The sequence below is a fragment of the Scyliorhinus torazame genome, chromosome 13 (assembly GCF_047496885.1).
Source record: "Scyliorhinus torazame isolate Kashiwa2021f chromosome 13, sScyTor2.1, whole genome shotgun sequence".
Lineage (NCBI taxonomy): Eukaryota > Metazoa > Chordata > Chondrichthyes > Carcharhiniformes > Scyliorhinidae > Scyliorhinus > Scyliorhinus torazame.
In genome coordinates this window covers 38,492,177-38,517,561 of record NC_092719.1, presented here as the reverse complement: position 1 = coordinate 38,517,561, position 25,385 = coordinate 38,492,177, and the positions used below count along the sequence as shown (strand labels likewise).

General features: G+C 50.0%; 1 protein-coding gene across 8 annotated transcripts in view; it reads left to right on the top strand.

Moving 5' to 3' along the window:
* The window catches only part of sema3c (sema domain, immunoglobulin domain (Ig), short basic domain, secreted, (semaphorin) 3C), a 383,309-nt gene extending 360,743 nt beyond the window's left edge, over positions 1 to 22,566 (top strand). For 7 of the 8 annotated variants that reach the window (XM_072471390.1, XM_072471387.1, XM_072471391.1 and 4 more), the window contains 2 exons: positions 758 to 888; positions 20,288 to 22,566. In XM_072471390.1, the coding sequence (XP_072327491.1) occupies positions 758 to 888; positions 20,288 to 20,707 (551 nt within the window). In that variant the 3' untranslated portion in view covers positions 20,708 to 22,566. The remainder of the gene's footprint in view (positions 1 to 757; positions 889 to 20,287) is intronic. The other variant, XM_072471394.1, reaches the window with a different exon arrangement.
* The last annotated feature ends 2,819 nt before the right edge of the window (positions 22,567 to 25,385 follow it).

Below are 25,385 nucleotides of genomic sequence, written 5' to 3'. Positions count from 1 at the left end.
CCACCGATCCGCGGGCGCGCGCGATCTCGGGGGGGCCTATATTTTCTGGGCCGGTCCGCGGTGTGAGTCCGCCATGCCGCGTGGGGTGGCCACCAAAGGCCGCCGCCGTACGCATGCGCGGACTCCCAACCGGAGGTGCAGGGCCCCGTATTGGCAGGCAGAGCTGCGGGGAGTACTCCGGGGCCCTGCTAGCCTCCTTCAGGTAGGAGAATCACTCTGGGTTTTCTTCAGGAAAGTCCAGAGCGAAACGCCCGCGTTTTGCCACTGGAGTGGGGCCATCGCCCCATTATTGGAAAATCCCATCCATGATTCGAGTTATTTGTTTTAGTTATTTTTTGGGCTGCATGGCAGTGGTGTTATAAGAGAGAATAGACAGGGCTGCATGAAAGATCCCATTCATCAATTATCCTGAATCTGTTCATCGACACACTTTTAAATGAATATTTGTATTTTACTTTCTTTCATTATAGTTTCACCCAGTTACCCAACCTGTACAATATATGGATTGCAGAGTGCTGCTGTATGGGATCTGAATTTTATTCCACTCATTGGGTATCTACCTGGCCCTCTCATTCAGATGTCTATCGGATCATTTTATTTTCCCATTTCTGCACAATCTCAGTACACTACATTCCATTGAATGCATGTAGGGAGTTATAATCTTGTGATATTTAAATATATTTCAAGTTTGTCTGATTCTGGCTTCATGTTTAATACAATATATGTGTTATTTTTGTACCTTTGAAATATATTGCAGCATACAGAAATGCAGTGGAGTCTGTGCAATACGGGGTGAAAAACAGCACGGCCTTCCTGGAATGTGCACCAAAGTCACCCCACGCTTCAGTTAAATGGTTGATGCAGAAAACAAATGACAGAAGAAAGGAGGTGTGTATTCATATAACTATGTCACAGACTTCGCTTAGAAAATGTCTTATCACGGAAATACGTATTTCAGTATCCTGGTGTTTGACCATAAAGCGATGAGAGGCTTTACGGCATTGATTTAGGTTTTACACCATTCAGACCATCTACGTCCATTTGTAACATAATTGAATGAGTCTAATAATGGCTTCAGCAAAAAGGCCTGAAGTTTTTTAAAATAAATTTTAGAGTACCCAATTAATTTTTTCCAACTGAGGGACAATTTAGCCTGGCCAATCCAGCTACCCTGCACATCTTTGGGTTGTGGGGGTGAAACCCACGCAAACACGGGGAGAATGTGTAAACTCCACATGGACAGTGACCCAGAGCCGGGATCGAACCTGGGACCTCGGCGACGTGAGGCAGCAGTGCTAACCACTACGTCACTGTGCTGCCCTCAAAAAGCCCTAGCGTTGTCAACACTTGCTGCGGGATTCTCCAGCGGCGCGTTCCTCCGCCCCGCCGGCAGTGACCCACGCCCGCGCGTTTCCCGACTGGCTGTGGAAAGGGAGAATCCTGCTGCCGGCAAGGGTGCGCTGTGCAGGAAAATGGGGCTGTTGGGATGGAGAATCCCACCCATGGTCTTCTTCATTTGACCATCTCCCTAATGATTAGAAATATGCTTGATTGCCAGTTAGATATAGCATTTGGGGCAAAGGGAATCATAGGATATGGATTAGACGATTGAGTTAGATGATGAGTCATGACCATAATGAATGGTGGAGCAGGCTCAAAGGGCCGAAAGGCCTCCTCCTGCTCCTATTTTCTAGGTTTCTTTGACACATAAAGGCTGATTCAGCAATCCTGGCTGAAATGGTGCTGGGATCATTGCCCTTGTACAAGGGCAGCAGAATTGGGACTGGGGGTTGACCTCACAGAGAACAGCAGGTCATAAGAGGCAAGTGCTCTGCTGCCATTTCGAGACTCCTGGAGACTTTTGGAAATCTGTCAGTCAGCAAAGGAATTGGATCAAGAAATGTTCCCTTTGTGGAAGAACAAATTGGGTGTCCACTTGGAACAGGCACAGCAAAGGACAGCAGCTGTACTTGAGGGCAAGAACAACTCTCCTTTCTGTTACAAGGTTCACCAACCAATGGCATGTGGTAGTTCAATATGTTGAATGACTTTCAAATCCAAAGGCATCAGCTGAAGAATAAAAACTCTCTGACCTGAAGAAGAGTTCTGAATGAAAGCTGTCCAGCTGGAATACTGGCATTGCAAGCATTACCTCCAAGCACGGTGCATGAAATTTAATGGGACATACTAACACAATCGTTCACACCTTCTCCTGTTCCTAATACTGTAGAATTTTGTGACTTCTAATATGACGCCGAACCTTTTCATGGTGCAATCAAACTGGCTCCAGAAAGCGACCTCTATGTTGTGTTATCATGCAGTTGCATAGGGTAAACTGCATGGACTGACTCCTTTTGTACTTGTAAATGCTGACCGTTCTAACCATTCCCTGGCTTTACAGGAGAAAACCACCCATGACCACAGGATTGCTAATGATCCTTGCAGCCTGAGGAGATTCTCTTGCTAGCAAGAGAGAGATCTGCAGTGAGTTGGTGGGGAGTGGAAGCAACTAAAGGTGGAGGAAATCAAAAGCTTATTGCTGGTCCATCAAGGCACGTCTGCTCTTTTACTTAAACTACTTACATGATGCACAATCAATTGTACAAAGACTCAGGTTGGATACAACTGTGGCTTTATTGCAGTAAGATGTGTGGCCTCCGACAGCAGCTGGCGAAATGGCTGCTGAATAGAGGACACGCATATTTATACTCCTCCTACTGGGCGGAGCCAGCAGGCAGGGGCTACCGGCGAACCTGTAGTACAGGTCCTACCTTACATCACCTAATACAGGTGTAACAGTGGTTTACCACATTCACCCCCTGTTAAAAATGAGTCCGGCGGGTGTGGTGGAGAACTATATACAGTAGTGAATTTATGCACGGTGTTTTATTAGGAGAGGAAAAAAATGTCTTTTGCAAGCCCGGTGCCAGTTAGAGATTCAACCGGTCTGGTGCCTTGACGTTCCGCTGGGAGCAACGTAATGGTGGTGGCGATGTCGATGCTGGTGACGTCGGTGCTGGCCTGATGTCGGGTGACGCCAAGAGCGTGCCAAAATCCTCTTCATCTTCTTGCGTGGACAGGGGAAGGAGGGATGGTCTTGGTGGGGTTAATGTTGGGAGCGCCGGGGGAGGGGAGGGTGGCGCCGGGCTGGGGAAGTGTGTATGAGTGGAACCTGCTGGTGCCAGGTCCCTGAGGGAGACAATATCTTGGCGGCCGTCGGGGTACGCCACATAGGCATACTGGGGGTTGGCATGGAGCAAGTGCACCCTATCCACCAACGGGTCCGCCTTGTGGAGTCGGACGTGCCAGGACCGGTCCTGGAGCTGCGAACCAAGTCGGGAGCGACACCCCAGAAGTGGACTTCCTGGGGAAGGCAAAAAGACGTTCATGGGGTGTGTTATTCGTAGTGGTGCACAGTAGTGACAAGATGGAGTGTAGTGCATCAGGGAGGACCTCCTGCCAGCGAGAGGCTGGGAGGTTCCTGGACCGTAGGGCCAGTTGGATGGCCCTCCAAACTGTCCCGTTCTCCCTCTCCACCTGCCCGTTTCCCCAAGGGTTATAGCTGGTCGTCCTGCTGGAGGCGATACCCCTGCTGAGCAGGAACTGACGCAGCTCATCACTCATGAATGAGAATCCCCTGTCACTGTGGATGTAGGCGGGGAAGTCGAACAGAGCGAGGATTGTGTTGAGGGCCTTGATGACGGTGGCAGACGTCATCTCGGGGCAGGGGATGGCGAAGGGGAACCTGGAGTACTCATCGACTACACTGAGAATATACGTGTTATGGTCAGTGGAGGGGAGGGGCCCTTTGAAATCCACGCTGAGGTGTTCAAAGGGGCAGGAGGCTTTCACCAGGCGCGCACGGTCCGGCCGGTAGAAGTGCAGCTTGCACTCCGCACAGACCTGGCAGTCCCTGGTGACTGGCCGTACTTCCTCGACGGAGTAGGGCAGATTGCGAGCCTTGACAAGATGGTACAACCTTGTGACCCCTGGGTGACAAAGGCTGTCGTGTAGGGCCTGGAGCCGGACTACTTGTGCGCTGGCACATGTACCTCGGGATAGGGCGTCTGGAGGTTCGTTGAGTTTGCCGGGGCGATACAGAATCTCGTAATTATAGGTGGAGAGCTCGATGCTCCACCGCAAGATTTTATTATTTTTGATCTTGCCCCGCTGCGTGTTGTTGAACATGAAGGCTATCGACCATTGGTCAGTGAGGAGAGTGAATCTCCTTTCGGCCAGGTAATGTCTCCAATGCCGCACAACGAAAGCTTCAACGATACATTGGGCCTCTTTTTCGACGGACGAGTGACGAATTTCTGAGGCATGAAGGGTGCGGGAAAAGAATGCCATGGGTCTGCCTGCCTGGTTGAGGGTGGCGGCAAGTGCGACGTGCGTCGCTTTCTACTTGGAAGGGCAGTGCCTCATCTATTGTGTGCATCCCGGCCTTGGCTATATCAGCTCTAGTACGGGTGAAGGCCTGTTGTGCCTCGGCCGTAAGGGGAAAGTGGATGGACTGAATGAGTGGGCGGTCCTTGTCCGTTTAGTTTGGGACCCACTGGACGTAGTAGGAGAAGAACCCCAGGCAGCGCTTGAGGGCCTTGGGGCAGTGGGGGAGGGGAAACTCCATGAGAGGGTGCATGCGGTCGGGATCGGGCACCAGAACTCCGTTCTGGACCACATAGCCGAGGATGGCTAGGCGGGTTGTGCTGAACACGCACTTCTCCTTGTTGTAGGTGAGGTTGAGGAGAGTGGCGGTGCGGAGGAATTTAACAAGGTTGGCATCGTGGCCCTGCTGATCATGGCCGCAGATGGTGACGTTGTCTAGGTACGGAAAGGTGGCCCGCAAACCGTACTGGTTGACCATTCGGTCCATCTCCCTTTGGAAGACCGAGACCCCGTTAATGACGCCAAAGGGAACCCTGAGGAAGTGATAGAGATGACCGTCCTCCTCGAAAGCAGTGTCTGGACGGTCCGATTTATGAGTGGGGAGCTAGTGGTAGGCGGATTTTAGGCCTATCGTTGAGAAGACCCGGTATTGCGCAATCTAATTGACCATATCAGATATGCGTGGGAGGGGGTACGCGTCGAGCTGCGTGTACCAATTGATGGTCTGGCTGTAGTCCACGACCATTCTGTGCTTCTCCACAGCCCAGTTTTAACAACTACCACTTGAGCTCTCCAGGGGCTGTTGCTGGCCTCGATGAAGCCCTCCCGAAGCAGCCGCTGGACCTCAGACCTGATGAAGGTCTTGTCCTGGGTGCTGTACCGTCTGCTCTGGTGGCAACGGGTTTGCAATCCAAAGTTAGATTGGCAAAGAGGGAGGGTGGATCGACCTTCAGGGTTGCGAGGCCGCACACAGTGAGGGGTGGTAGGGGCCCGTCGAATTTGGGGGTGAGGCTCTGGAGATTGCACTGGAAGTCCAGGCCTAGTAGTAGTGCAGCGCAGAGATTAGGAAGGACAAAGAGGCGGAAGCTGCTGAATTCTACGCCCTGGATCATGAGCGTGACCGTGCAGAACCCCCGGATCGGGACGGAATGGGATCCGGAGGTCAGGGAGATTCTTTGATTGGCGGGGTGGACCGCGAGGGAGCAGCGCCTTACCGTATCCGGGTGGATGAAGCTTTCGGTGCTCCCGGAGTCCAGCAGGCAAGAGGTCACGTGGCCATTGATTTTCACCGTAGTCGAGGCTGTGGCCAGGTTGTGTGGACGAGACTGGTCGAGCGTCATTGAGGCGAGCAGCGGTTGGTCGTCGCTGGCATCCGAAGATGGAGAACGTGGGGGGCCCAGGTCGTGGAATGTTGTCGGCGTCCATGCCCCCTGGGGAAGAGAAGATGGCGGTGCCTGAAGATCCTGCGGGGGACAAAATGGCGGCGCCCATGGGCCGCACGTTGCGGGGGCTGACAAGATGGCGGTGCCAATGGGCCGCACGTTGCGGGGGCTGGACAAGATGGCAGCGCCCATGGGCCGCACATGGACTGAAGGTGGTGGCGCCCACTGGCCGCTCGCGGCCCCGGGAGGTGAAGATGGCGGCACCCACTGGCCGCGCGTGGTCCGGGACAAAGATGGCGGTGCCCAATGTGTGTGGGTCAGGGGGGAGGGGGCGATAGCGGCGACTGCGTGGGCCTGACACACCACGGCGAAGTGGCCCTTTTTGCTGCAAGCCTTGCAAATGGCAGCGCGGGCCGGGCAGCGTTGGCGAGGGTGCTTCTGCTGGCCACAGAAGTAACTTCGGGGACCCCCGGGGTGCACGGATTGTCTTGTGGTGCAGGCGTATTGGCTGGGTAAAGCCCCTGCTGGGGCGGCCGTTTGTGGGGTCCACGAGGGGTAGGAGGGGTGGGCCGCGTGGCCGGCGGGGTAGGCCTGAGCATTACGTGAGGTGACTGTCATGGAGAGTGCTAGCTTCTTAGTCCCCGATAGGTCAAGCGTGGCACCTTCAAGCAGCCTTTGGCAAATGAGGTCCGACCCAATCCCCGTTTCAAAAGCATCGCGCATAAGAAGATTAGAATGTTCGGTGGCAGTAATGCCTGACAGTCACAGTCCCGGACGAGTGGGATTAGGGCCCGCCAGAAGTCTCCTATGGACTCACCAGGGAGCTGAGAGCGAGTGGCGAGTACATGCCTGGCGAAGAGTGTGATCGCTTTCTGTGCATAGTTTTCTTTGAGGAGCGCCATGGCGTCCGCGTAGTTCGGGGCATCGTGGATCAGCGGAAACACGCTGGAGCTCAACCTTGAGTACAGAATCTGTATCTTCTGAGCCTCCGTCAGCGTGTTGTGGTCGCTGAGTTGATTTAGGCCTCCAAGCAGGCTAGCCAGGGATTAATGTTCTTTCTGGCGTCGCTCGATTGCAGATCCAGCTGCAGACGATCTGGTTTGATTCGGAGGTCCATCTGATAGAAAATCTTACTGCAATAAATTGATGCACGATCAATTGTACAAAGACTCAGGTTGGATACAACTGTGGCTTTATTGCAGTAAGATGTGTGGCCTCCCACAGCATCTGGCGAAATGGCTGCTGAATAGAGGACATGCATATTTATACTCCTCCTACTGGGCAGAGCCAGCAGGCAGGGGCTGCCGGCGAACCTGTAGTACAGGTCCTACCTTACAACACCTAATACAGGTGTAACAGTGGTTTACCACATTACATCTTCAAATTCTTCACTAAGAAGAAGGTTCCTTCTGTGCTATGGGTACAGCAGCATCCCACTCACGATATTCCTGTTGGAGGTCTGTACATTGCCATTTCACATAAGCACCTCAATAACACATTCCTTTTCTGTTTTTATAGGGGACTGGCACCGTGGGTCATTGGGAGGCAGATCCATCACAAGATCACCCATCTCACATTGCTACTTGTACAAGCACTGCTCAGACATACTCACCTTGGGCAATTCATTTTGTCAGAATCAGAACGAGCACCCAGCACATGTGAGAAGGAGTAAATGGCAAGAGCAGCTTGGGAACTGGGTCAGCAAAATATAAGGAGTGACAACTTTATGAGTGTAGCGCACAAAGACTCCGTGAGACGAATAGAGTGAAGTCGATGAGGCTTTATTAAGCGTGTCTGTTCCCCCGCAGCTCGATAGTAGAATGGCCTGCGGGGGAGGACTCCGGCTTCTTATACTCCGCCTTCAGGGCGGAGCTAGAGGTCAACGGCCAACCAGGACCCGGGATCTGTCAGCCAATGACATTAGGGCTTCCAGTCCCACATGACCCCTAATACATACTACCACAATGAGCAACAGTGAAGTTGCTGACATTGAAGTGAAGAAGTACAGATGTGCATAAAATCTCCAACATTCAACTTGTTAAACCCCAGAGCTCCAATTTACAAGCATTTTTCACTTGCAGAGTAGTTAGGTTAGAAATCAGCTTTGGCGTCCTGACGGCAGGCTTCACATTCCTCAGTGGGGAGCCACTGGTCTGCACCCTTTGTATATTTTTGGGGGGGAAAGATTCAGGAGATGTTACACAAATCCAAGGACTTATTTTATATAATGCAGATTATTTAAAAAAATAAAGAGGTATAACAATTGCAAACGGGTGGCCCAGGTGTTATTGTCACACTCAGATCCCTCGTTATCTAGAAGAAATGACGAACAATAAGATCATTGTAGAAGGCATGGATACACCAGAATCTTTTTTTTTAATAAACATTTTATTGAGGTATTTCTTTGGCATTGTTTCAGCAACAAAATCAACAATGTACATAACAAGGAAAATATTAACATTGTGCAAATACCGCCTCCCTCTCCCAGAGGTCCTACCATTGCTTACCCCCCTAATCTACGCTAGCCTAACCCCCTCAACACCGCACCCCCCCACGCCCCCCGCCTTCTGCTGACGATTAATTCTCTGCGAAGAAGTCGACGAATGGTTGCCACCTCCGGGCAAACTCTAACAGAGACCCTCTCATGGTGAACTTAATTTTCTCCAGGCAGAGGAAGCCAGCCATGTCCGATAGCCAGGTCTCCGATTTCAGGGGCTTCAAGTCCCTCCATGCTAGTAATATTCGCCTCTGGGCTACCAGGGAAGCAAAGGCCAGAACATCTGTCTCTTCCTCCTCCTGGATTCCTGGATCCTGCCACACCCCGAAAATCGCCACATCTGGACTCATTACCACCCTCGTATTTAATACCTTGGACATGGCATCGGCAAAGCCCTACCAAAATCCCCTCAGTTTTGGGCATGCCCAGAACATGTGGACATGGTTTGCTGCCCCCCCCCCCACCCCCCTCCCCGCACACTTCGCAAACCTGTCCTCCACCCCAAAGAATCTGCTCATCTGGGCCACTGTCATGTGAGCCCGGTGAACGACCTTAAATTGGGTCAGGGTGAGCCTGGCACATGTTGCGGTCGCGTTGACCCTACTCAGTGCGTCCGCCCAAAGGCCCTCCTCTAACTCTCCCCCCAGCTCCTCCTCCCACTTTTGCTTCAGCTCCTCGGTCTGCGTCTCTTCCGATCCCATAAGCTCTTTATATATGTCCGAGGCGCTCCCCTCCCCTTTCATTCCTCTAGCAACCACCCTATCCTGAATCCCCCTTAACGGCAGGAGTGGGAAGGTTGGTACTTGCCTCCACAGAAAGTCCCGCACCTGTAGATATCGAAATTCATTTCCCCCCGCCAATGCAAACTTCTCCTCCAGCGTCCTTATACTCGGGAAGTTTCCTTCTATAAATAAGTCCCCCATCCTCTCGATCCCCGCTCTCTGCCAAATTCGGAACCCCCGGTCCATCCTCCCTGGGGCAAACCGGTGATTATCGCAGATTGGGGACCATACCAATGCCCCCTCTGCTCCCACATGTCTCCTCCACTGCCTCCAGACTCTCAGGGCCGCCACCACCACTGGACTGGTGGAGTACCGCACCGGCGGGAACGGCAGAGGCGCTGTTACCAACGCCCCCAAACTGGTGCCCTTACAAGAAGCCGCCTCCTTGCGCACCCACGCCGGCTCCCCCCTCCCCCCCCCCCCCCCCCCACCCCCCAGCCACCTCCCCACTATATTAGCTGCCCAGTAGTAATTGCTGAAATTCGGCAGCGCCAGCCCACCATCCCCCCCGACTCCGCACGAGCATTGCCCGCTTCACTCGCGGAGACTTGCCCCCCCCCACACAAAGCCCACAATAACTTTATTGATCCGCTTAAAAAAGGACCTCGGGATGAAGATGGGGAGGCATTGAAAAACAAATAGGAATCTCGGGAGGACCGTCATTTTTACCAATTGAACTCTGCCCGCCAGAGACAACGGAAGCGCATCCCATCTCCGGAAATCCTCCTTCATCTGATCCACCAACTGGGCCAAGTTCAATTTATGTAGCCTGTCCCAATCCCTCGCCACTTGGATACCCAGGTACCTGAAACTGTCCCCTACCACTCTAAATGGCATTCCCCTAGTCGCCTCTCCTGACCTCTCGCCTGAACCACAAACATCTCGCTCTTCCCCATATACCCCAAAAACCGGCCGAAGTCCCCTAAAATTCCCATAATTTCTTCCATCCCCTCCATTGGGTCTGAGACATACAACAGGAGGTCATCCGCATGCAGCGAGACCCTGTGCCCCCCCCATCCCCCCTGGACCAACCCCTTCCAGCCCCTTGAGGCCCTCAGAGCAGTTGCCAGCGGCTCTATCGCCAGCACAAACAGCAGTGGGGAGAGGGGGCATCCCTGTCTCGTCCCCCGGTGCAGTCTAAAATAGTCCAACGTCGTCCTGTTTGTCCGTACACTTGCAACCGGAGCCCGGCACAGCAACCTAACCCAGTCAATAAAGCCCCTCCCAAAACCGAACCGCTCCAGCACCTCCCATAAATAACCCCACTCCAACTTGGTCAAAGGCTTTCTCCGCATCCATCACAACCACTACCTCTACCTCCCTACCTTCCGGGGGCATCATGATCATGTTTAGCAGCCTTCTTCCATTGGCCACCAGCTGCCTACCCTTAACGAGCCCCGTCTGATCCTCCACAATAACGTCCGGTACACAGTCCTCAATCCTGGAGGACAACATTTTGGACAAAAGTTTGCCATCTACATTCAACAAGGAAATCGGCCTGTAAGACCCACATAGCTCCGGGCCCTTGTCCCGTTTCAGGATGAACAAGATCATGGCCTGTGACATCGTCTGGGGCAAAACCCCTCTTTCCTTACCCTCGTTAAAGACCTTCACCAGCACCGGCCCCAATATTCCGGAGTACCTTTTATAGAACTCGGCTGGGTATCCGTCTGGTCCTGGGGCCTTACCCGACTGCATGGCCTTCAGTCCCTCCACTATCTCCTCCAGCCCGATCGGGGCCTCCAGCCCTTCAACCAGCTCCACATCCACCTTCGGGAAAGTCAGCCCCTTCAAGAAGTGCCTCATCCCCTCCGGCCCCGCAGGAGGTTCCGACCTATACAACCTGCTATAAAAGTCCCGAAAGGCCTTGCTCACCCCCGCCGAGTCCCCAACTAAGTTCCCATCCCCGTCAATAACTTTCCCTATTTCTCTAGCTGCCTCCCTCTTTCTGAGCTGCTGTGCAAGCATCCTGCTGGCCTTCTCACCGTGCTCATAAATCGCCCCCTTCGCCTTTCTGAGCTGTTCCACTGCCCTCCCTGTGGTTAACAAACCAAATTCCGCCTATAGCCTCCGGCGTTCCCTTAAAAGTCCTGCCTCTGGAGCCTCCGTATACCTCCTATCAACTCGTAGAATCTCTTTTACCAGTCGGTCCATTTCTGCCCTATCCGTCCTGTCCCTGTGGACCCGGATCGAGATCAGCTCTCCTCTCACCACTGTCTTCAGCGCTTCCCAGACCACTGCTGCTGAGACCTCCCCCGTATCATTTACCTGCAGGTAATTCAGCATGCACTTCATCAGCCTCACGCACACCACTTCGTCCGCCAACAGCTCTACATCCAACCTCCATTGCGGGCACTGCTTGCTCTCCATACTCACCTGCAGGTCCACCCAGTGCAGAGCATGGTCCAAGATCGTGATTGCCGACTGCCCCGTGTCCACCACCCCAGCCAGTAGGGCCCTACCCAAGACAAAGAAATCTATCCGGGTATACACCTTATGTACGTGGGAGTAGAAAGAAAATTCCTTTGCCCTCAGCTGCCTAAATCTCCATGGATCCACCCCCCCCCCCCCCCCCACCCCCCCCCCCCCCCCCCCCATCTGCTCCATGAACCCTTTCAGCTCCTTTACCATTGCTGGCACCTTGCCCGTTCTCGAGCATGACCGGTCCAGGCCTGGATCAATAACCGTATTAAAATCCCCTCCCATAATCAGCTTGTGCGAGTCCTGGTCCGGAATCTTCCCGAGCACCCTCTTTATAAAATCCCCGTCATCCCAATTTGGCGCATATACATTGACCAGCACTACCTTCATCCCCTGCAGCTTGCCACTAACCATGATATATCGACCTCCCACATCCGAGACTATTCTTCCCACCTCAAATGTCACCCACTTGTTAATCAAGATCGCAACCCCTCTAGTCTTTGTATCCAGCCCCAAGTGGAAAACCTGACTAAACCAGCCTTTCCTCAACCTCACCTGGTCCACTACTGCAGCATTACCACATCTGCCTTCAGTCCCCTCAGGTGAGCAAACACACGTGCCCTCTTTACCGGCCCATTTAGCCCCCGAACATTCCAGGTGATCAGCCTAGTTGGGGGGCAAAGTGCCCCCCCACCCCGCCCCCCCCCCCACCCCCCCCCCCCACCGATCAGCCATCCCCTTGCTTGGGCCCGCCTCCAGCCCCTGCGCCACACCCCTCCGGCCCGCACCACAGCAGCCCCCACCCCCGACCTCCTCAGTGTCCCTCCACCGAAGTCCCTCCTTCGTCAGCAGAACCCATCCCCCAACTCCCCCCCCCCCCCCCCCCCCCCAGCAACACTACTCTAAAGCCTGACCAATCTAGTAAACTAAACATATACACCCCCACCCCACTGTGCTTCCATGAGCTAGCTCACCCAGCTAGCTTGGTGGCCCCCGCCCCCGGTGCGAAGAAGTCTCCCACCTATTGTTCCCTCGCTCCCCTCCCCCCGCTCATACAAACAAACTCCCTCATCTAACAATCCCCAAACAAACACCCAGCAGCAAGAAAACACAAAAGCAAAAGCACCACCCACCGAAACTCAAACAGGCACGTCTCCATCCCACAAAAGTGCACCTCAATAAAAACAAAAGGGACATTGCCAACATCTACCGAGAAAAAGAACCCAAAAATGAAAAATCGACTTCCCCCCCCCCCTTTTCCTGAACAGAGCCCCAAAAGCAGACACAAAACAATAAGAGAAGGCATAACCAATTTAAAAACAGGAAAACGGAACCCCAAAAAAAACCCAAGGGGAAAAAAAAACAGAAAAAAGGTGCTCAATACAGGCCAACAAGTTGTCTCAAAGTCCGAGAGTTCTCAGACCCCTACCAGTCCTTTTCTTTTCGCAAAGTCCTGCGCCTCATCGGGCGACTCAGAATAGTGATGCTGGTCGTCATGCGCGACCCAAAGACGCGCCGTGTACAGCAGACCGAACTTCACCTGCTTCTTGAAGAAAATAGCCTTGACTTGGTTAAAGCCTGCCCTCTTCCTCGCCACCTCCACGCTCAGGTCCTGGTACACCCGCAGGATGCTGTTGTCCCACTTGCAACTCCACGTTCGCTTGGCTCACCGAAGAATGCATTCCTTGTCCAGGAACCTGTGGAATCTCACCACCATTGCCCTCTGAGGTTCCCCCCCCCCATCCCCGCCGCTCAGCCAGCGCCCTTTCAACTTTCTGAATCGCCTGATTCTGGGTGTCCAATCTTCTCCCTAGCCGATCAATTGATTCTTTGATCGGGTCCAAACATTCCCGCTTCTGCCTGGCAAAACCATGCTGGATGGCCTGCATCGCCGGGTCCATTGATCGCTGCGCTGCCACCCCAGGGGTCCGTTCCTCGGCCATACTGTCTCCCGTTGCAGCTTCAACACAGCTCGTGACTGACTTCTTGTTTCTGCCCTTTCGTGCACTTCTGGTCCTTTTCTCCACACACCGATACGTGGAAATGGTGCCCAATTGCCTCAGCCTTCGAATTTGCCGTTTAAAACTGGAAAAAAGTCCGGGGGACAGGTCCAAAAGTCCGACCAGAGCGGGAGCCACCAAAAGTGCGACTTACTCCCTCATAGCCGCCACCGGAAGTCCCCTACACCAGAATCTTTTGAGGATGCGACAGCACCAGTCAAAACTGGTTTCCCTCCACTAAGGACCAATGAAGTAATGGACAGAAACCAAAAAGAAAGGCGGGATTCTCCCTTCTGGGGACTAAGTCCCCACGCCCGCCGGAAAACGGGCGAGAATCACTCAGACTTTTCCTCGAAGGTCCGGGGTGATTCTCCGTTTTCATGGGGGCTAGCAGGGCCCCGGCGTGCGTCCTGCAGTTCTGGCTGCTGGCGGGGCCCTGCAGTTACGCCCACGCGGCCACGCATGCCCCTCCCCACCCCGGAATGAGCACCCCCATCGATCGGTAGTTTCAGATCGCGGACCTGGCCACCGTGGAGGCCCCCCCCCCCGGAGTCGAATCCCCCCCCCCCCCCACTAGGACGGCCCCCGCAGTCAGAATGCCGAGGTCCCGCCGGGTGGAACCCCATGTGGACCATGGCGGCGTGACTCGGCGGACCTCGGCGGGCACTCGGCCCGTCGAGCATGGATAATCGCTGTGGGGGCCACTTTCAACGGCCCCCGACCGGCGGCGCATCGCCCGCACACACACGCCTGGCGGGTCCGTAGAGAATCACGGAAGTGTGCCGGATTTCCAGCGTGAACGGCTATTCTCCACCCCCACTCCAGGCGCGATTCCAGCTCGGAGGGTCGGAGAATCCCGCCCAAAATGCTGGAAAATCGCAGCAGGTCTGGCAGCATCTGCAGGGAGAGAAAAGAGCAAACATTTCACATCCAGATGATCCTTTGTCAAAGCTAAAAGGCAGAGAAAGTGGGAAATATTTATACTGTAGAGTGAGAATGAAAGATGAGTCAGAGCCACAGATACCAAGGGAAAAGAGTGCTAATGGCAGTCCTCAAAGAGAACAAAAGGTGTGAAAGGCCAAACAGCAGAGAAACTATCATCAGAGGGTAAACTGTGACAGATGTAGATGTAGATGTATCTAAAACCCACCCTCTCCCTTCCCATTACCTCGCTCTCTCTAAACCTTTGCATTCCAAGGCCCCCAGATGTACCGGCACCAGGGATCCGAGGCTTTGGGTTCCTTTCTTCAGTCGCAGTCCCAGACCTGCCACTGACTCCCACATGGCACTGCTTGGAGCAATGGAGCTGCTGGGCAATCTGATTAGCCAGCAGCTTGACAAGACGGGATTTCTGCCTCAAAGGGAAGTGGAAGTCCCACTTGACCCTCGTTAGTCAGCCCGGCCGTGCTTTGTTGCTCTGGGACTTGTTGGCATATAGCTGGTCAGCTTCACAATGATCTGGTACCTCACCCCACCCACCCACAACCCCATATTATTCCACCCGAGGGACATGATGAACAGCTACTGGGTATATATGGTAGTTGAAGCACCATTTATTGAAATGAACAGTATGGCGTACATGTGGCCACACTATTGTGTTTTATTGGATCAGACAGTTGGTTAAGAGACAAGTTGTGTTTGCAGTTAAAGCCATTTCAATCCATAACTGACTCATGAGCCCTCTGCTGTATGTCACCATCAGCTATTTCAACTCCCACCTCCTCCTGCTCCTCAGCCCAGGATGCGCCTCGTAGTCTTCTGATTCTTCTCATGGTGACAGTTCAGTACAACAATAAATAGACTTGGAGGATTTTGGAATATTTCCCAGAGATAAAGAGAAAGAATATTCCTGTTATTTTCAAACAGTGAAATCCTTGTTTCTGCAAGCAAGTGGGAGGTTTCACCAGAATTCAAGGGAAACATCTGGGTTCCTCTCCTCTTAGCATATTGTGCATTCACATGCTTGATCTTGGTTTTGTCATCTGGTCTCACCTGCACCTGGAACTTTTCCCTCTTCCTGTAAGCCATCTGACTCCTCGAGCCTGCTCCACCATTCAATGAGATCATGGCTGATCTTTTGTGGACTCAGCTCCACTTTCCGGCCCGAACACCATAACCTTTAATCCCTTTATTCTTCAAAAAACTATCTATCTTTATCTTAAAAACATTTAATGAAGGAGCCTCTACTGCTTCACTGGGCAAGGAATTCCATAGATTCACAACCCTTTGGGTGAAGAAGTTCCTCCTAAACTCAGTCCTAAATCTACTTCCCCTTATTTTGAGGCTATGCCCCCTAGTTCTGCTTTCATCCGCCAGTGGAAACAACCTGCCCGCATCTATCCTATTTATTCCCTTCATAATTTTATATGTTTCTATAAGATCCCCCCTCATCCTTCTAAATTCCAACGAGTACAGTCCCAGTCTACTCAACCTCGCCTTGTAATCCAACCCCTTCAGCTCTGGGATTAACCTAGTGAATCTCCTCTGCACACCCTCCAGTGCCCGTACGTCCTTTCTCAAGTAAGGAGACCAAAACTGAACACAATACTCCAGGTGTGGCCTCACTAACACCTTGTACAATTGCAGCATAACCTCCCTAGTCTTAAACTCCATCCCTCTAGCAATGAAGGACAAAATTCCATTTGCCTTCTTAATCACCTGTTGCACCTCTCAGCAAGTTCTGTCTAGAAGAGGCTTGTTTTGAGAAACCAGTTGTCTCTATTGCAAATTGGAAGCAATCTCTACATATGTAGATGCCCAGTGCGGTAACCATTTCTAGATATTTCTTATATTTTAAAACCTATGGGATGTTATTTAGGGGGATTTTGCTCTGAGGTTAGGAAAATCGGGGACTTGGAAGTGGATAAATCCAAGTGGATAAATCCAAGCCATTAATGGAGTTAACTGTATTTTTAATTGACTTTCTTGTGTGTTTTACTGTGCAATAAACTTGTTTATTGTTTAAAATCACCACAAAAGAGTCTGAGGCATCCTTCAGTGGTCGTCACATCTTTCCTCACATATACCAAATTACAAATATCCAGTTAAAAGCCGGCATTCCTAAGTTCCCTTCTGGGTTTTGGATTTAACATTTCGATTAGCATTTAACATCAGCTGTACTCTTCACAACCCCTTAACAAAACTGTCAGTGACAGACAATTATTAGTGGCATCAGTTGAAACAAATCAGAGACAAAATGCAAGTTTTTTTTAAAGTTATGTCAACAATTTGTTCACCTTACTTGTCAAACATAAAAAACCTTGCCTTGGAGGGACTGTAACAAATGTCCATTTTATTGATTCTGAGATGGGAGGATGTCTTATTAAGAGATATTGAGTAGAATGGGCTTATATTTTCTGGAATTGAGAAGAATGTGAGGTGATCTCTTTGAACTATATAAAATGCTGAGAGGATTTGGCAGCCTTAATGCTGAGAGGTGGTTTCACCTGGCTAGAGAGGCTGGGAAAGCAGAATTGATGTAGAAGTTATGCCAAGATCTTATTGTACAGTGGAGCAGGCCTGAGATATTATATGGCTCACTATTGCTCCTGTCCTTATGTTCTCATACTGAAGTCACTTTCTTTGTCACTTCAGAACTAGAACTGTTTCTGCGATGGTATTAACACAGTGGTCCTGTTTGAGAATGTGACAAAACTTGGTTTTGGCCAAACGTAGAGTTTATAGATGACAAAGATAGGTCTATTCAGACTGGCCCAGATAGAAGTGCCTGGGTCTGAACATATGGCTCCTGAGGTAACAAACCCATCAGTTGCATCTGCTTTTTCTCCTCCATGTAAAGTCATCTTCCTCGTCTCAATCAAGGGCTTCCAAAGGACACCTAAAAGAATTAGCACGCTGAAAATGCTCCCTCTCACTATCAGTAAACTAGCCGCAGTCAGCAATGCTTAAATTGTGGAAAAAAACAGTGCCAACTCCCAGTAGCAGCTAATTCACCAAGGACAATACAGAAGTAGATTTACACACATGCCGGAATGTTTGAGGAGGGAGTAATTAGTAAAACATGTCAGAGTAGCAAATCCTAGCAGCACCCACTTAATATGGGCAAGCAACAGAAAAATAGTGACCAAGTGAAAAATACCACTGACTTTTATGGGGCCAGATTTTCAGGACGTCACATTAAACTGTGATCCCTAATAGAATTCCCGGTGAATCTTAGAAAATATAATTACATTTCTCATGCTTGGCGTGGCTGGCTGGATTCAGTGGAGTCTGTGCCAAGAATTACTGAGTTGGTTTCACAATTCTTTACTTTTCCCTGAACATTGAGAAATTCTTAACTCTTGCTGAGTACTGAAACCTCGGTCGGAATTTACGGCCCCTCTCGCCGGTGGGATCTTCCTGTCCCACCGAAGCCAATGGCGATTAGGAAGTTTGCCACATTTTGCCGCCCCCCCCCCCCCCTCTCCCCACCACCCCGCCCCAGCAATAGGGTTGTAAAACTCTGTCACAATTGGCTCTTAGTGTATAGAATAGAATAGAATAGAATAGAATAGAATAGAATTTACAGTGCAGAAGGAGGCCATTCGGCCCATCATGTCTGGACCACTCAAGCCCACACCTCCACTCTATCCCCGTAACCCAGAAACCCCACGGGGAGAGTGTGCAGACTCCGCACAGACAGTGACCCAAGCCGGGAATCGAACCTGGAACCCTAGAGCTGTGAAGCAACTGTGCTAACCACTGTGCTACCGTGCTGCCCCGAGACATGAATATAGAGGGGAAGATGAGAGTCGTTTTTGCATTACGTACAGTGACAATAAAAATAAATGCACCAAGGGAAGATCATTTTGTGTTCATGAATGAGTTCCTACATAAAGAAAAGATAAAAATGACTGGTTTCTTCAGTTTTTAGATTAAACTTTTTTTAACCACTTTAAATTTCTGTGACAAGTCCTTTCAAAATCCTGGGGAAGAATTTCCCAAAGCTGTAGTTTTGTCATTCTGACTTTTATTGCAGGTGATCTTGTTTCAATGTGAGCCTGCAAACAAATTAAAAAAGATTCACCAAGCATTCTGCATTAGCCAGAGCCCGCTCAATTAAATGAAGGTTGTCATTTCAGATCTGTTATCAATGAGTTTGTGCTGCTCTCCTCCCTCTCAAACTGGTCTATCTCCGCACATTCCAGGACAGAGCCAGCATAGTGATCGGAGATGTTGAACAGCAACTCTCCTCCCTGCCTCCTATCCATCCTGATAACAGTCTGCAATGGCAAGTAAGCCTCCTAAAAGCCTCCCCACCTCTTCATCTCCCCCTCCTTCCTAATGACCTTCCTTAAAACCCATTTTTTAAACTGAAATTTACCATGATTGTAGTCAATATGGCTGGAAATTGATGTTTGCTTCTGTGAAGCAAATTAGGATGTTTTTTTCTACACTGGAGAGAGGTGTTGTTGCTGCTCTTTGCTTTAATTGCCAAGAAGGGCCAGTGAATGATTTGTACATAATGAAGTATTCAGCTGTCTATTCATTGTTTTAAGGTGAGCATGAAAGCATTGAATCATGCTTGAAATTAGATACCACAAGTCTGTTAGTCTAGTTTTTGGTCCAGAAAAAGATCTTGAATATCTATTTAGGTTGCAATATTAGGTTAAGCTATTTAATTAAAGACACATTTCACAAAAAAATGGATCCTTTAAAAACAATTCATCGTCGTCCTGGCAACAGATGGAATGGAGGGAAATGTAACTTGTGCAGTCTCTATAAATCAATGTTCCAGGTTATGAACAGATAGAATCATGAAGGTTGACTTTCAGTGCACATCTATCTGTTTTTCCTCTGAATAATGGGCAATCAGCAGAGGAAAATCAGTGAGGGAAGAACCTTGGCCATCCTTTGTCACCTAAGGATGATGCAAGTTACAGGTGGGCCTGTAACTGGACAACTGGGAGCTGCCAGAGGATGAATCATGGGACACTCTCGATGAATGAACCAAACTCTGGGACACACTTCCAAGATCCAAGCCAAGTGGTAGTCCCCACCTCATGGGATTGGAGGGTTGTAGCTTTCAGTGAATGTTTACCATTTTAAAATGGAGAACAATGTACTGTTCACAATCCCACACCAGCCAGAAGCCATTCAGTCTCCTTAAGTCAGAGTAAGCAAACATCTATTTTATAACGTGTCACACAAACTACTAATGTAAAAACCTGCAGTTTACTCATAACATGGATGGTTGGACACCATGCTTTAGTTATGAAATAATGCTCTGATGGTGCCAAGATCATATTGACTGGTCTTGAGCAACACAGAGCTTTTAACAATAAAATGGGTTAATAATTTCAGAAGGGAGAAATGTGATTGTCGTTCCAATATGCACTTGAACACTACAACATTGGTTTGTTCTCTCTTCCATGGAGGCAATAAACATATTTAAATATCCTGCACAAAAATTTATGGATTTGATCATTTTCACCTTTTATTTGCTCAAATATGATTATGCTTCTTTGATTTTGACTCATTTTCCCATTACCCCCCATTATGAATCATCATGGTTGAGAAAGTGGGTCAATGACTAGTGTCCCAGCTTCCACCAGTACCGCTATGGACTGGTCCCCAAGCAAGGGATGAGAATAGGTCAGGGCATTCTCCCACCCTACCTGTTTTATGCACTCCTCCAGTGGTCTGAATCAATGTCTCTTGTGACTTTTGTGGTGTCGCACATTGGGACTGGTATGACAGTTGGGACTGGTATGAAATCTGGGATGGGCAAGTTTTTTTCTGAGTGACTTATGTGTGTTAGGCAGAAAACACTGCTTTACGTCACACATTCATTTAAAATGCATGTCTATTTCTTAACAGGTAAAGCAAGATGACAGAATTCTTGTAACTGAGCACGGCCTACTGATTCGTTCTGTACAAAACATTGACCAAGGGCTTTATCACTGCATTGCTACGGAGAACAACTTTAAAAGCACAGTGATGAAGATTAAACTGAAGGTTGTGGATACTGACTTAGTTCCATCCATAATCACCAAAGGGACATCCTGGTCCTGGGGGGCTGCTCATGGCCTGACTGGTTTGCAACTCCTTCACAAGGACCTGGAAGGACTATTCAGTTATTCAGAAATGCAGGCGATCAATAAGTACTGTAAGGAGAGTTGGCATCGGCAGAGACAGACTGAGAAGGGACAATCAATTAGAATAGATCACCCGAAACTAAAGGCACTTATCGATAGAAGAAAAAGTCGAAATAGAAGAAACCAGTTGCCTGGTACTTAAAGAACTGCCTTGAGAGATAATTCTTTGATGGTATGAAACTATTTAATATAAACTGTACAGAACACATCTGTAGCCATTTTGTTCCTTTTTTTATCTTTACAAAGTACAGCTAAATTCTTAAGTAATGTCTGAGCATGCTGTGATTAACGGAGCATTAGATGCTGTAATATCTGCTATCAAATGCCTTTCTCATATATAAAGTCCAGATATGTATTTAGATTTAATTCCCGGTGATTCCCTCATGAGGAGGCAGTTTTATATTGATCCATTTTTTAAAGTAACCTGGTTTAAACATGTGCTTTCATTCAGTAACCTAAAACTGCTGTAGCTCTTTGATTTTACCCGACTTATATTTAGCTTCTCAGCTGAGGCTAATGAATTCGGCGAGCTCATTTGAAGTTGATGAACAGGGTGGGTCAAAGCATCCCAGTTCATTGATGAGGAAATGTGAAATGAAGTGTGGTGTGATTCTACTACTGCTCTAATGACGAGTGACGTCCTAGTTTGGGTGAGGTCTGGAAGGTCGAAGGAATAACTGGACCTACACTTCAGTGTCATATATAATGCTGTAATATATTAGGGGGATGCCATTTTAAGTGCACAAAAATTATCTTAAATTCTTAAGAATCAAGTTGTGTAAATACCCATTAAGTGTATTGCAATATATTGGAAAGATGAGCTATTGAACTGTAGAAGGAGACAGAAAAATATGTTACCCGGAAAATTTCAAGCTGCTCTGTGACTGAAATAAAAATGGGGAATGTTGGAAATACACAGCAGACCAATCAGTGTTTGCAAAGAAATTATACCTAACATTTTGTAGAAATGCTCTTTCTCCATTTCTAATGAAGGGTCCTTCCCAAAACATTAACCCCTCTTTATCTTTCAGGCATCACTTGTTTTGCTCTGTATTTTTAGCATTTCCTGTTTCGATTTCAGATTTTTAGAATTTATGCTTTGTATTTTGCATTGTTGTCGATTCATGTTAATATGATCACTGTCCCTTGTCATTCAAATAATCTACAATGAAAATAAGACAATATTGGGTCATTTGAAAAAAGCAAATCTTCAGTTGGTAAATAGTAGATTCACAGGCAAGCCCCAGTGACCCAAATATACATTGAACCTCAAAGCACGTTGACCAATGTTGCTGAACACATCCCTGTCTGCCATAAGTAACCACAAATGCTATAAATATTGGGCGGGTTTTTCTGGATGTTCAGACTGGCAGGATCTTAACGCCCTGCCGACGTTGCACCCCCATTGTGGGTTTCCTGGCGGCGAGGTGTGTGTTCAATGAGTAGCCTAACCCTGTTGACAACCGTGCGACCAGAAGATCGCGCCATCAGTAACTGGCGAGCCGCCCTCCGTCACTGCAGAGCACGCCGCGGAGGGGGGAAAATGTCCCACCTATTGCTTCCATCATTCCACCTAGAATTAAACCTGCAAAGTGTACAGATGAATGTGTTCCAAGTCTTTATTGTAAATGAAATGTTATAAGGTATTATTTCCTATGTTTAAACGTTATTCTGTATTTTTAAGTGTTATTTGGTATGCTGTTCTGTGTAGATTAAGTACAAAAACTCATTTCTCTTCCATTTGCCAATATATACTGCAGGTTTATTTGACCAGGAAGGAGATTAAATATTAGTGTACATTTTTTACTTAAGTTAAATTGCTGTCACAATATCAACACATTAAACAAACAGAGAACTTAGTGTTCCTAAAAACAAAGGCAATTCACATGTAGGTGAAGTATAGATTAGGCACTTCTGCTGAACTAATTTATGTAAAGCAAACATGACTCAATGTACTTTCATGGTGATGATAATAAACCTTTAAGTATACATTTAACCTTTTCCATGGCGTGTCTTCTCTCTACTTCATGCATCATTCCACATGTTGCTGTGTGTGTGTGTGGGAGGGGTGGTTCTGTGAGTGGGGGGGGTCTGTGTGTGGGGAGGTCTGTGGAGGGTGTTATTTTAGGCAGGGCATCCCTGTGGGTGGTCCCCATATTACAGGGGCTGCTGGGGGGGTCCCCCTATTACAGGGGCTGCTGGGAGGTCCCGCTATTACAGGGGTCAGGGGGGGTGGGTTGGGTCACCCTCATGTTTGGGGTTGGGAGGTGCCCAGGCAATCCAGGGGTTGGGAGCTGCTGTGCGGTGTGAGAGGGGGGGATGGCCTCGGATGTTCTCTATGATTGAGGCCCTGGCGTGGTGGACCTCACAGTGGGCCAAGGGAGCAACCATGTGAATGTCGCCAATGTGATTCCCAGCCGCAGGAACTGGAAAATGATTGGAGGGTGGGCAGAGGGCACGGGCCCGCTAAATAGATGCAAATGGGTCATAATGATCCATTTGCCTTTTATGTCCATGCTTAGGCTGGCGTGCGTCATAGAACTTGTTCACTTGGGCGGCTTCTGACCTTACCACCCAACCATGCCAGCAGGGGTAGTGGTGGCTGGCGCTACCCATGCTAGTGATATGTTCTGCTGCCCCTGTCCTGCGCCCTCCTGCAGGGTCTACCATGGATGTCCTCCTTTGGTAGGCCGTGTGATACCCATCAGCAGGGTGGCACCTGGTTGTGGCGTGTGGGGTTGGCACCATGGGACAGCTTCTCCTGCGGAGACAGAGAGCATCGTTAGCTGCACATGTGGTTCACATTGGGCGGGGGTAGGGTGAAGGGAGAGGGGTGAAGAGAGGGGGTGAAGGGAGGGGGTGAAGGGAGGGGGTGAAAGGTGGCGGGTGTAGAGAGGGTGGTGAAGGGCGGGCAGTGAAGGGAGGATTGGAGGGGCAAAGGGAGAGTTGGGGTAAAAGGAGGGTGGGGTGAAGGGTGGTTGGTGTGAATAGTTGGTTTGGGCTGAAGGATGGGGGGCAAATGGAGAGTTGGGGGGGCTGGAATGTTTTGGGGGAGGGGGGGTATCAACTCACATGTGCGGCCCGGTGTAGGTCGTTGACCTTCTTGCGGCGCTGGAGGCCAGTCCACATGGTCACGTTTCCCGAGCTGACGGCCACTGCCACCTCATCACAGGTGGCACTGGCTACCCTATGGTTCACCCTCTGGGACCCTTGGGGGAACAGGACATCCCTCCTGGCATCTAAGAGCCTTCCCAGTTCTACGTGTCCAAACCTTGGGGCCGGTCGTCTCGGTGCGATGGTTGCGAGCTAAGTGGGGTTGGCTCGGCAAGTGCCTGTCGACCTTGTTAGCGGGGAGTTGGCAAGGACGGTCTGGCCACCAGTCTCACGGGCGCATTCAGCACTGCGCCGGTCGGGGGCCATTGAAAGAGGACCCCATGGCGATGTTGCGTGGGGACACTGCCACAGGGGGTCGCCGCGCGCATGCACGGACCCGCGGCCGGAAGTGCAGGGCCCCGTATTGGCAGCCGGAACTGTGCGGAGCACTCCGGCACCCTGCTGTCCCCCTTCAGGTAAGTGAATCGCTGGGCTACGTGGCCCGTAGCTGCCGTGTCGGAGAATCCCGCCCAATACATCTCCCCTATACACAGCACAGGCAAGCTTTAAATGGTGCTAACTAATCACAGTTTTAGGCCTCGTAGATCCATCCTGCCAGTGAACATCATGGTTAGTATTGGCTGGATGCAGATATCATTCAAATGCATTGCAATCAACAGGCATGGATTAATCATGTATCCAAATCTTTGTGCCTGTTTATGGGGATTATCCCATTGTAATGTGTGTCGGTTCTCTACAGAAGGCAAAATATGCGACCTTGGGATGTTCAGGAACATGTCCCTAAGACTAAACAAATCAATTTGAATGTCACTGTGCTCTGGACTAATATATAGAATGTAAAATGGCCCCTCTAAAGCATGTGGCCGGAATTTTGCACCCATGTTTGCCATGAGCACAAACGGTGACATGGGGGCAAAATCCCGCAAGATACCAAAAGACCTGTTAATGCAATTGTACCTAGCCTCCACCATTGATGTAATGAAATTACCTCACAGGAAGGGTGAGAACCTCATTGAAATACAATTAGTGGGCTTCCCCGCTGTATCGGCCGCCCCCATATTGGGAAGCAGAGAGGTTTGTAACTAACCTGGAGCAATAGGAGCCAAGTGAAGAGAACCTGCCGAGGGTACACAGGTAGGTACAGCCGCCTGGGGGGAGATGCCTGGGCAGTATCATGGCACTACCCTCCTGTCACTACATTGCCTGACATTTCAGTGCTTGGGGGCAGTATCTGGGGGCAGTACCAAGGGACAATGCTAGGGGGGTTACTCCAGAGAATTCCATTATCCATTGCAGGGGGGTTCCCCCTGTCTATGGGTAGGCTCCCCGTGTCCATGGTGGGTGGCTTCCCCGTGTCGGAGGGTGTGTTCCTTGTGTCCATGGGGGGGTTCCCCATGCCTGTTGGGGGCATTCCCCATGTCTGCTATGCTGCATTTCCGTTGGGAGTTGGCGGGTTTTCTCATGTCCGTTGGGAGGGGAGGTTTCCCCTGGCTGTGGCCGGTTCTATATGTTGATTTTTAGTGCTGGAATTCAGGGCACCCTTTACAAAGGGCCCGATCTCTGGAAAGTTGACATTGCCAGCTCCGCCCGTGTGACAGCATGGGACACGTCTACAGCATTTTGAGTGCTGGAAAATATGGCGGGAGAAGACAGTTGTGCAACCTGTGGGCTACAGACTGCTTTTCTCGCCTGAGCTAGTGCTTAGA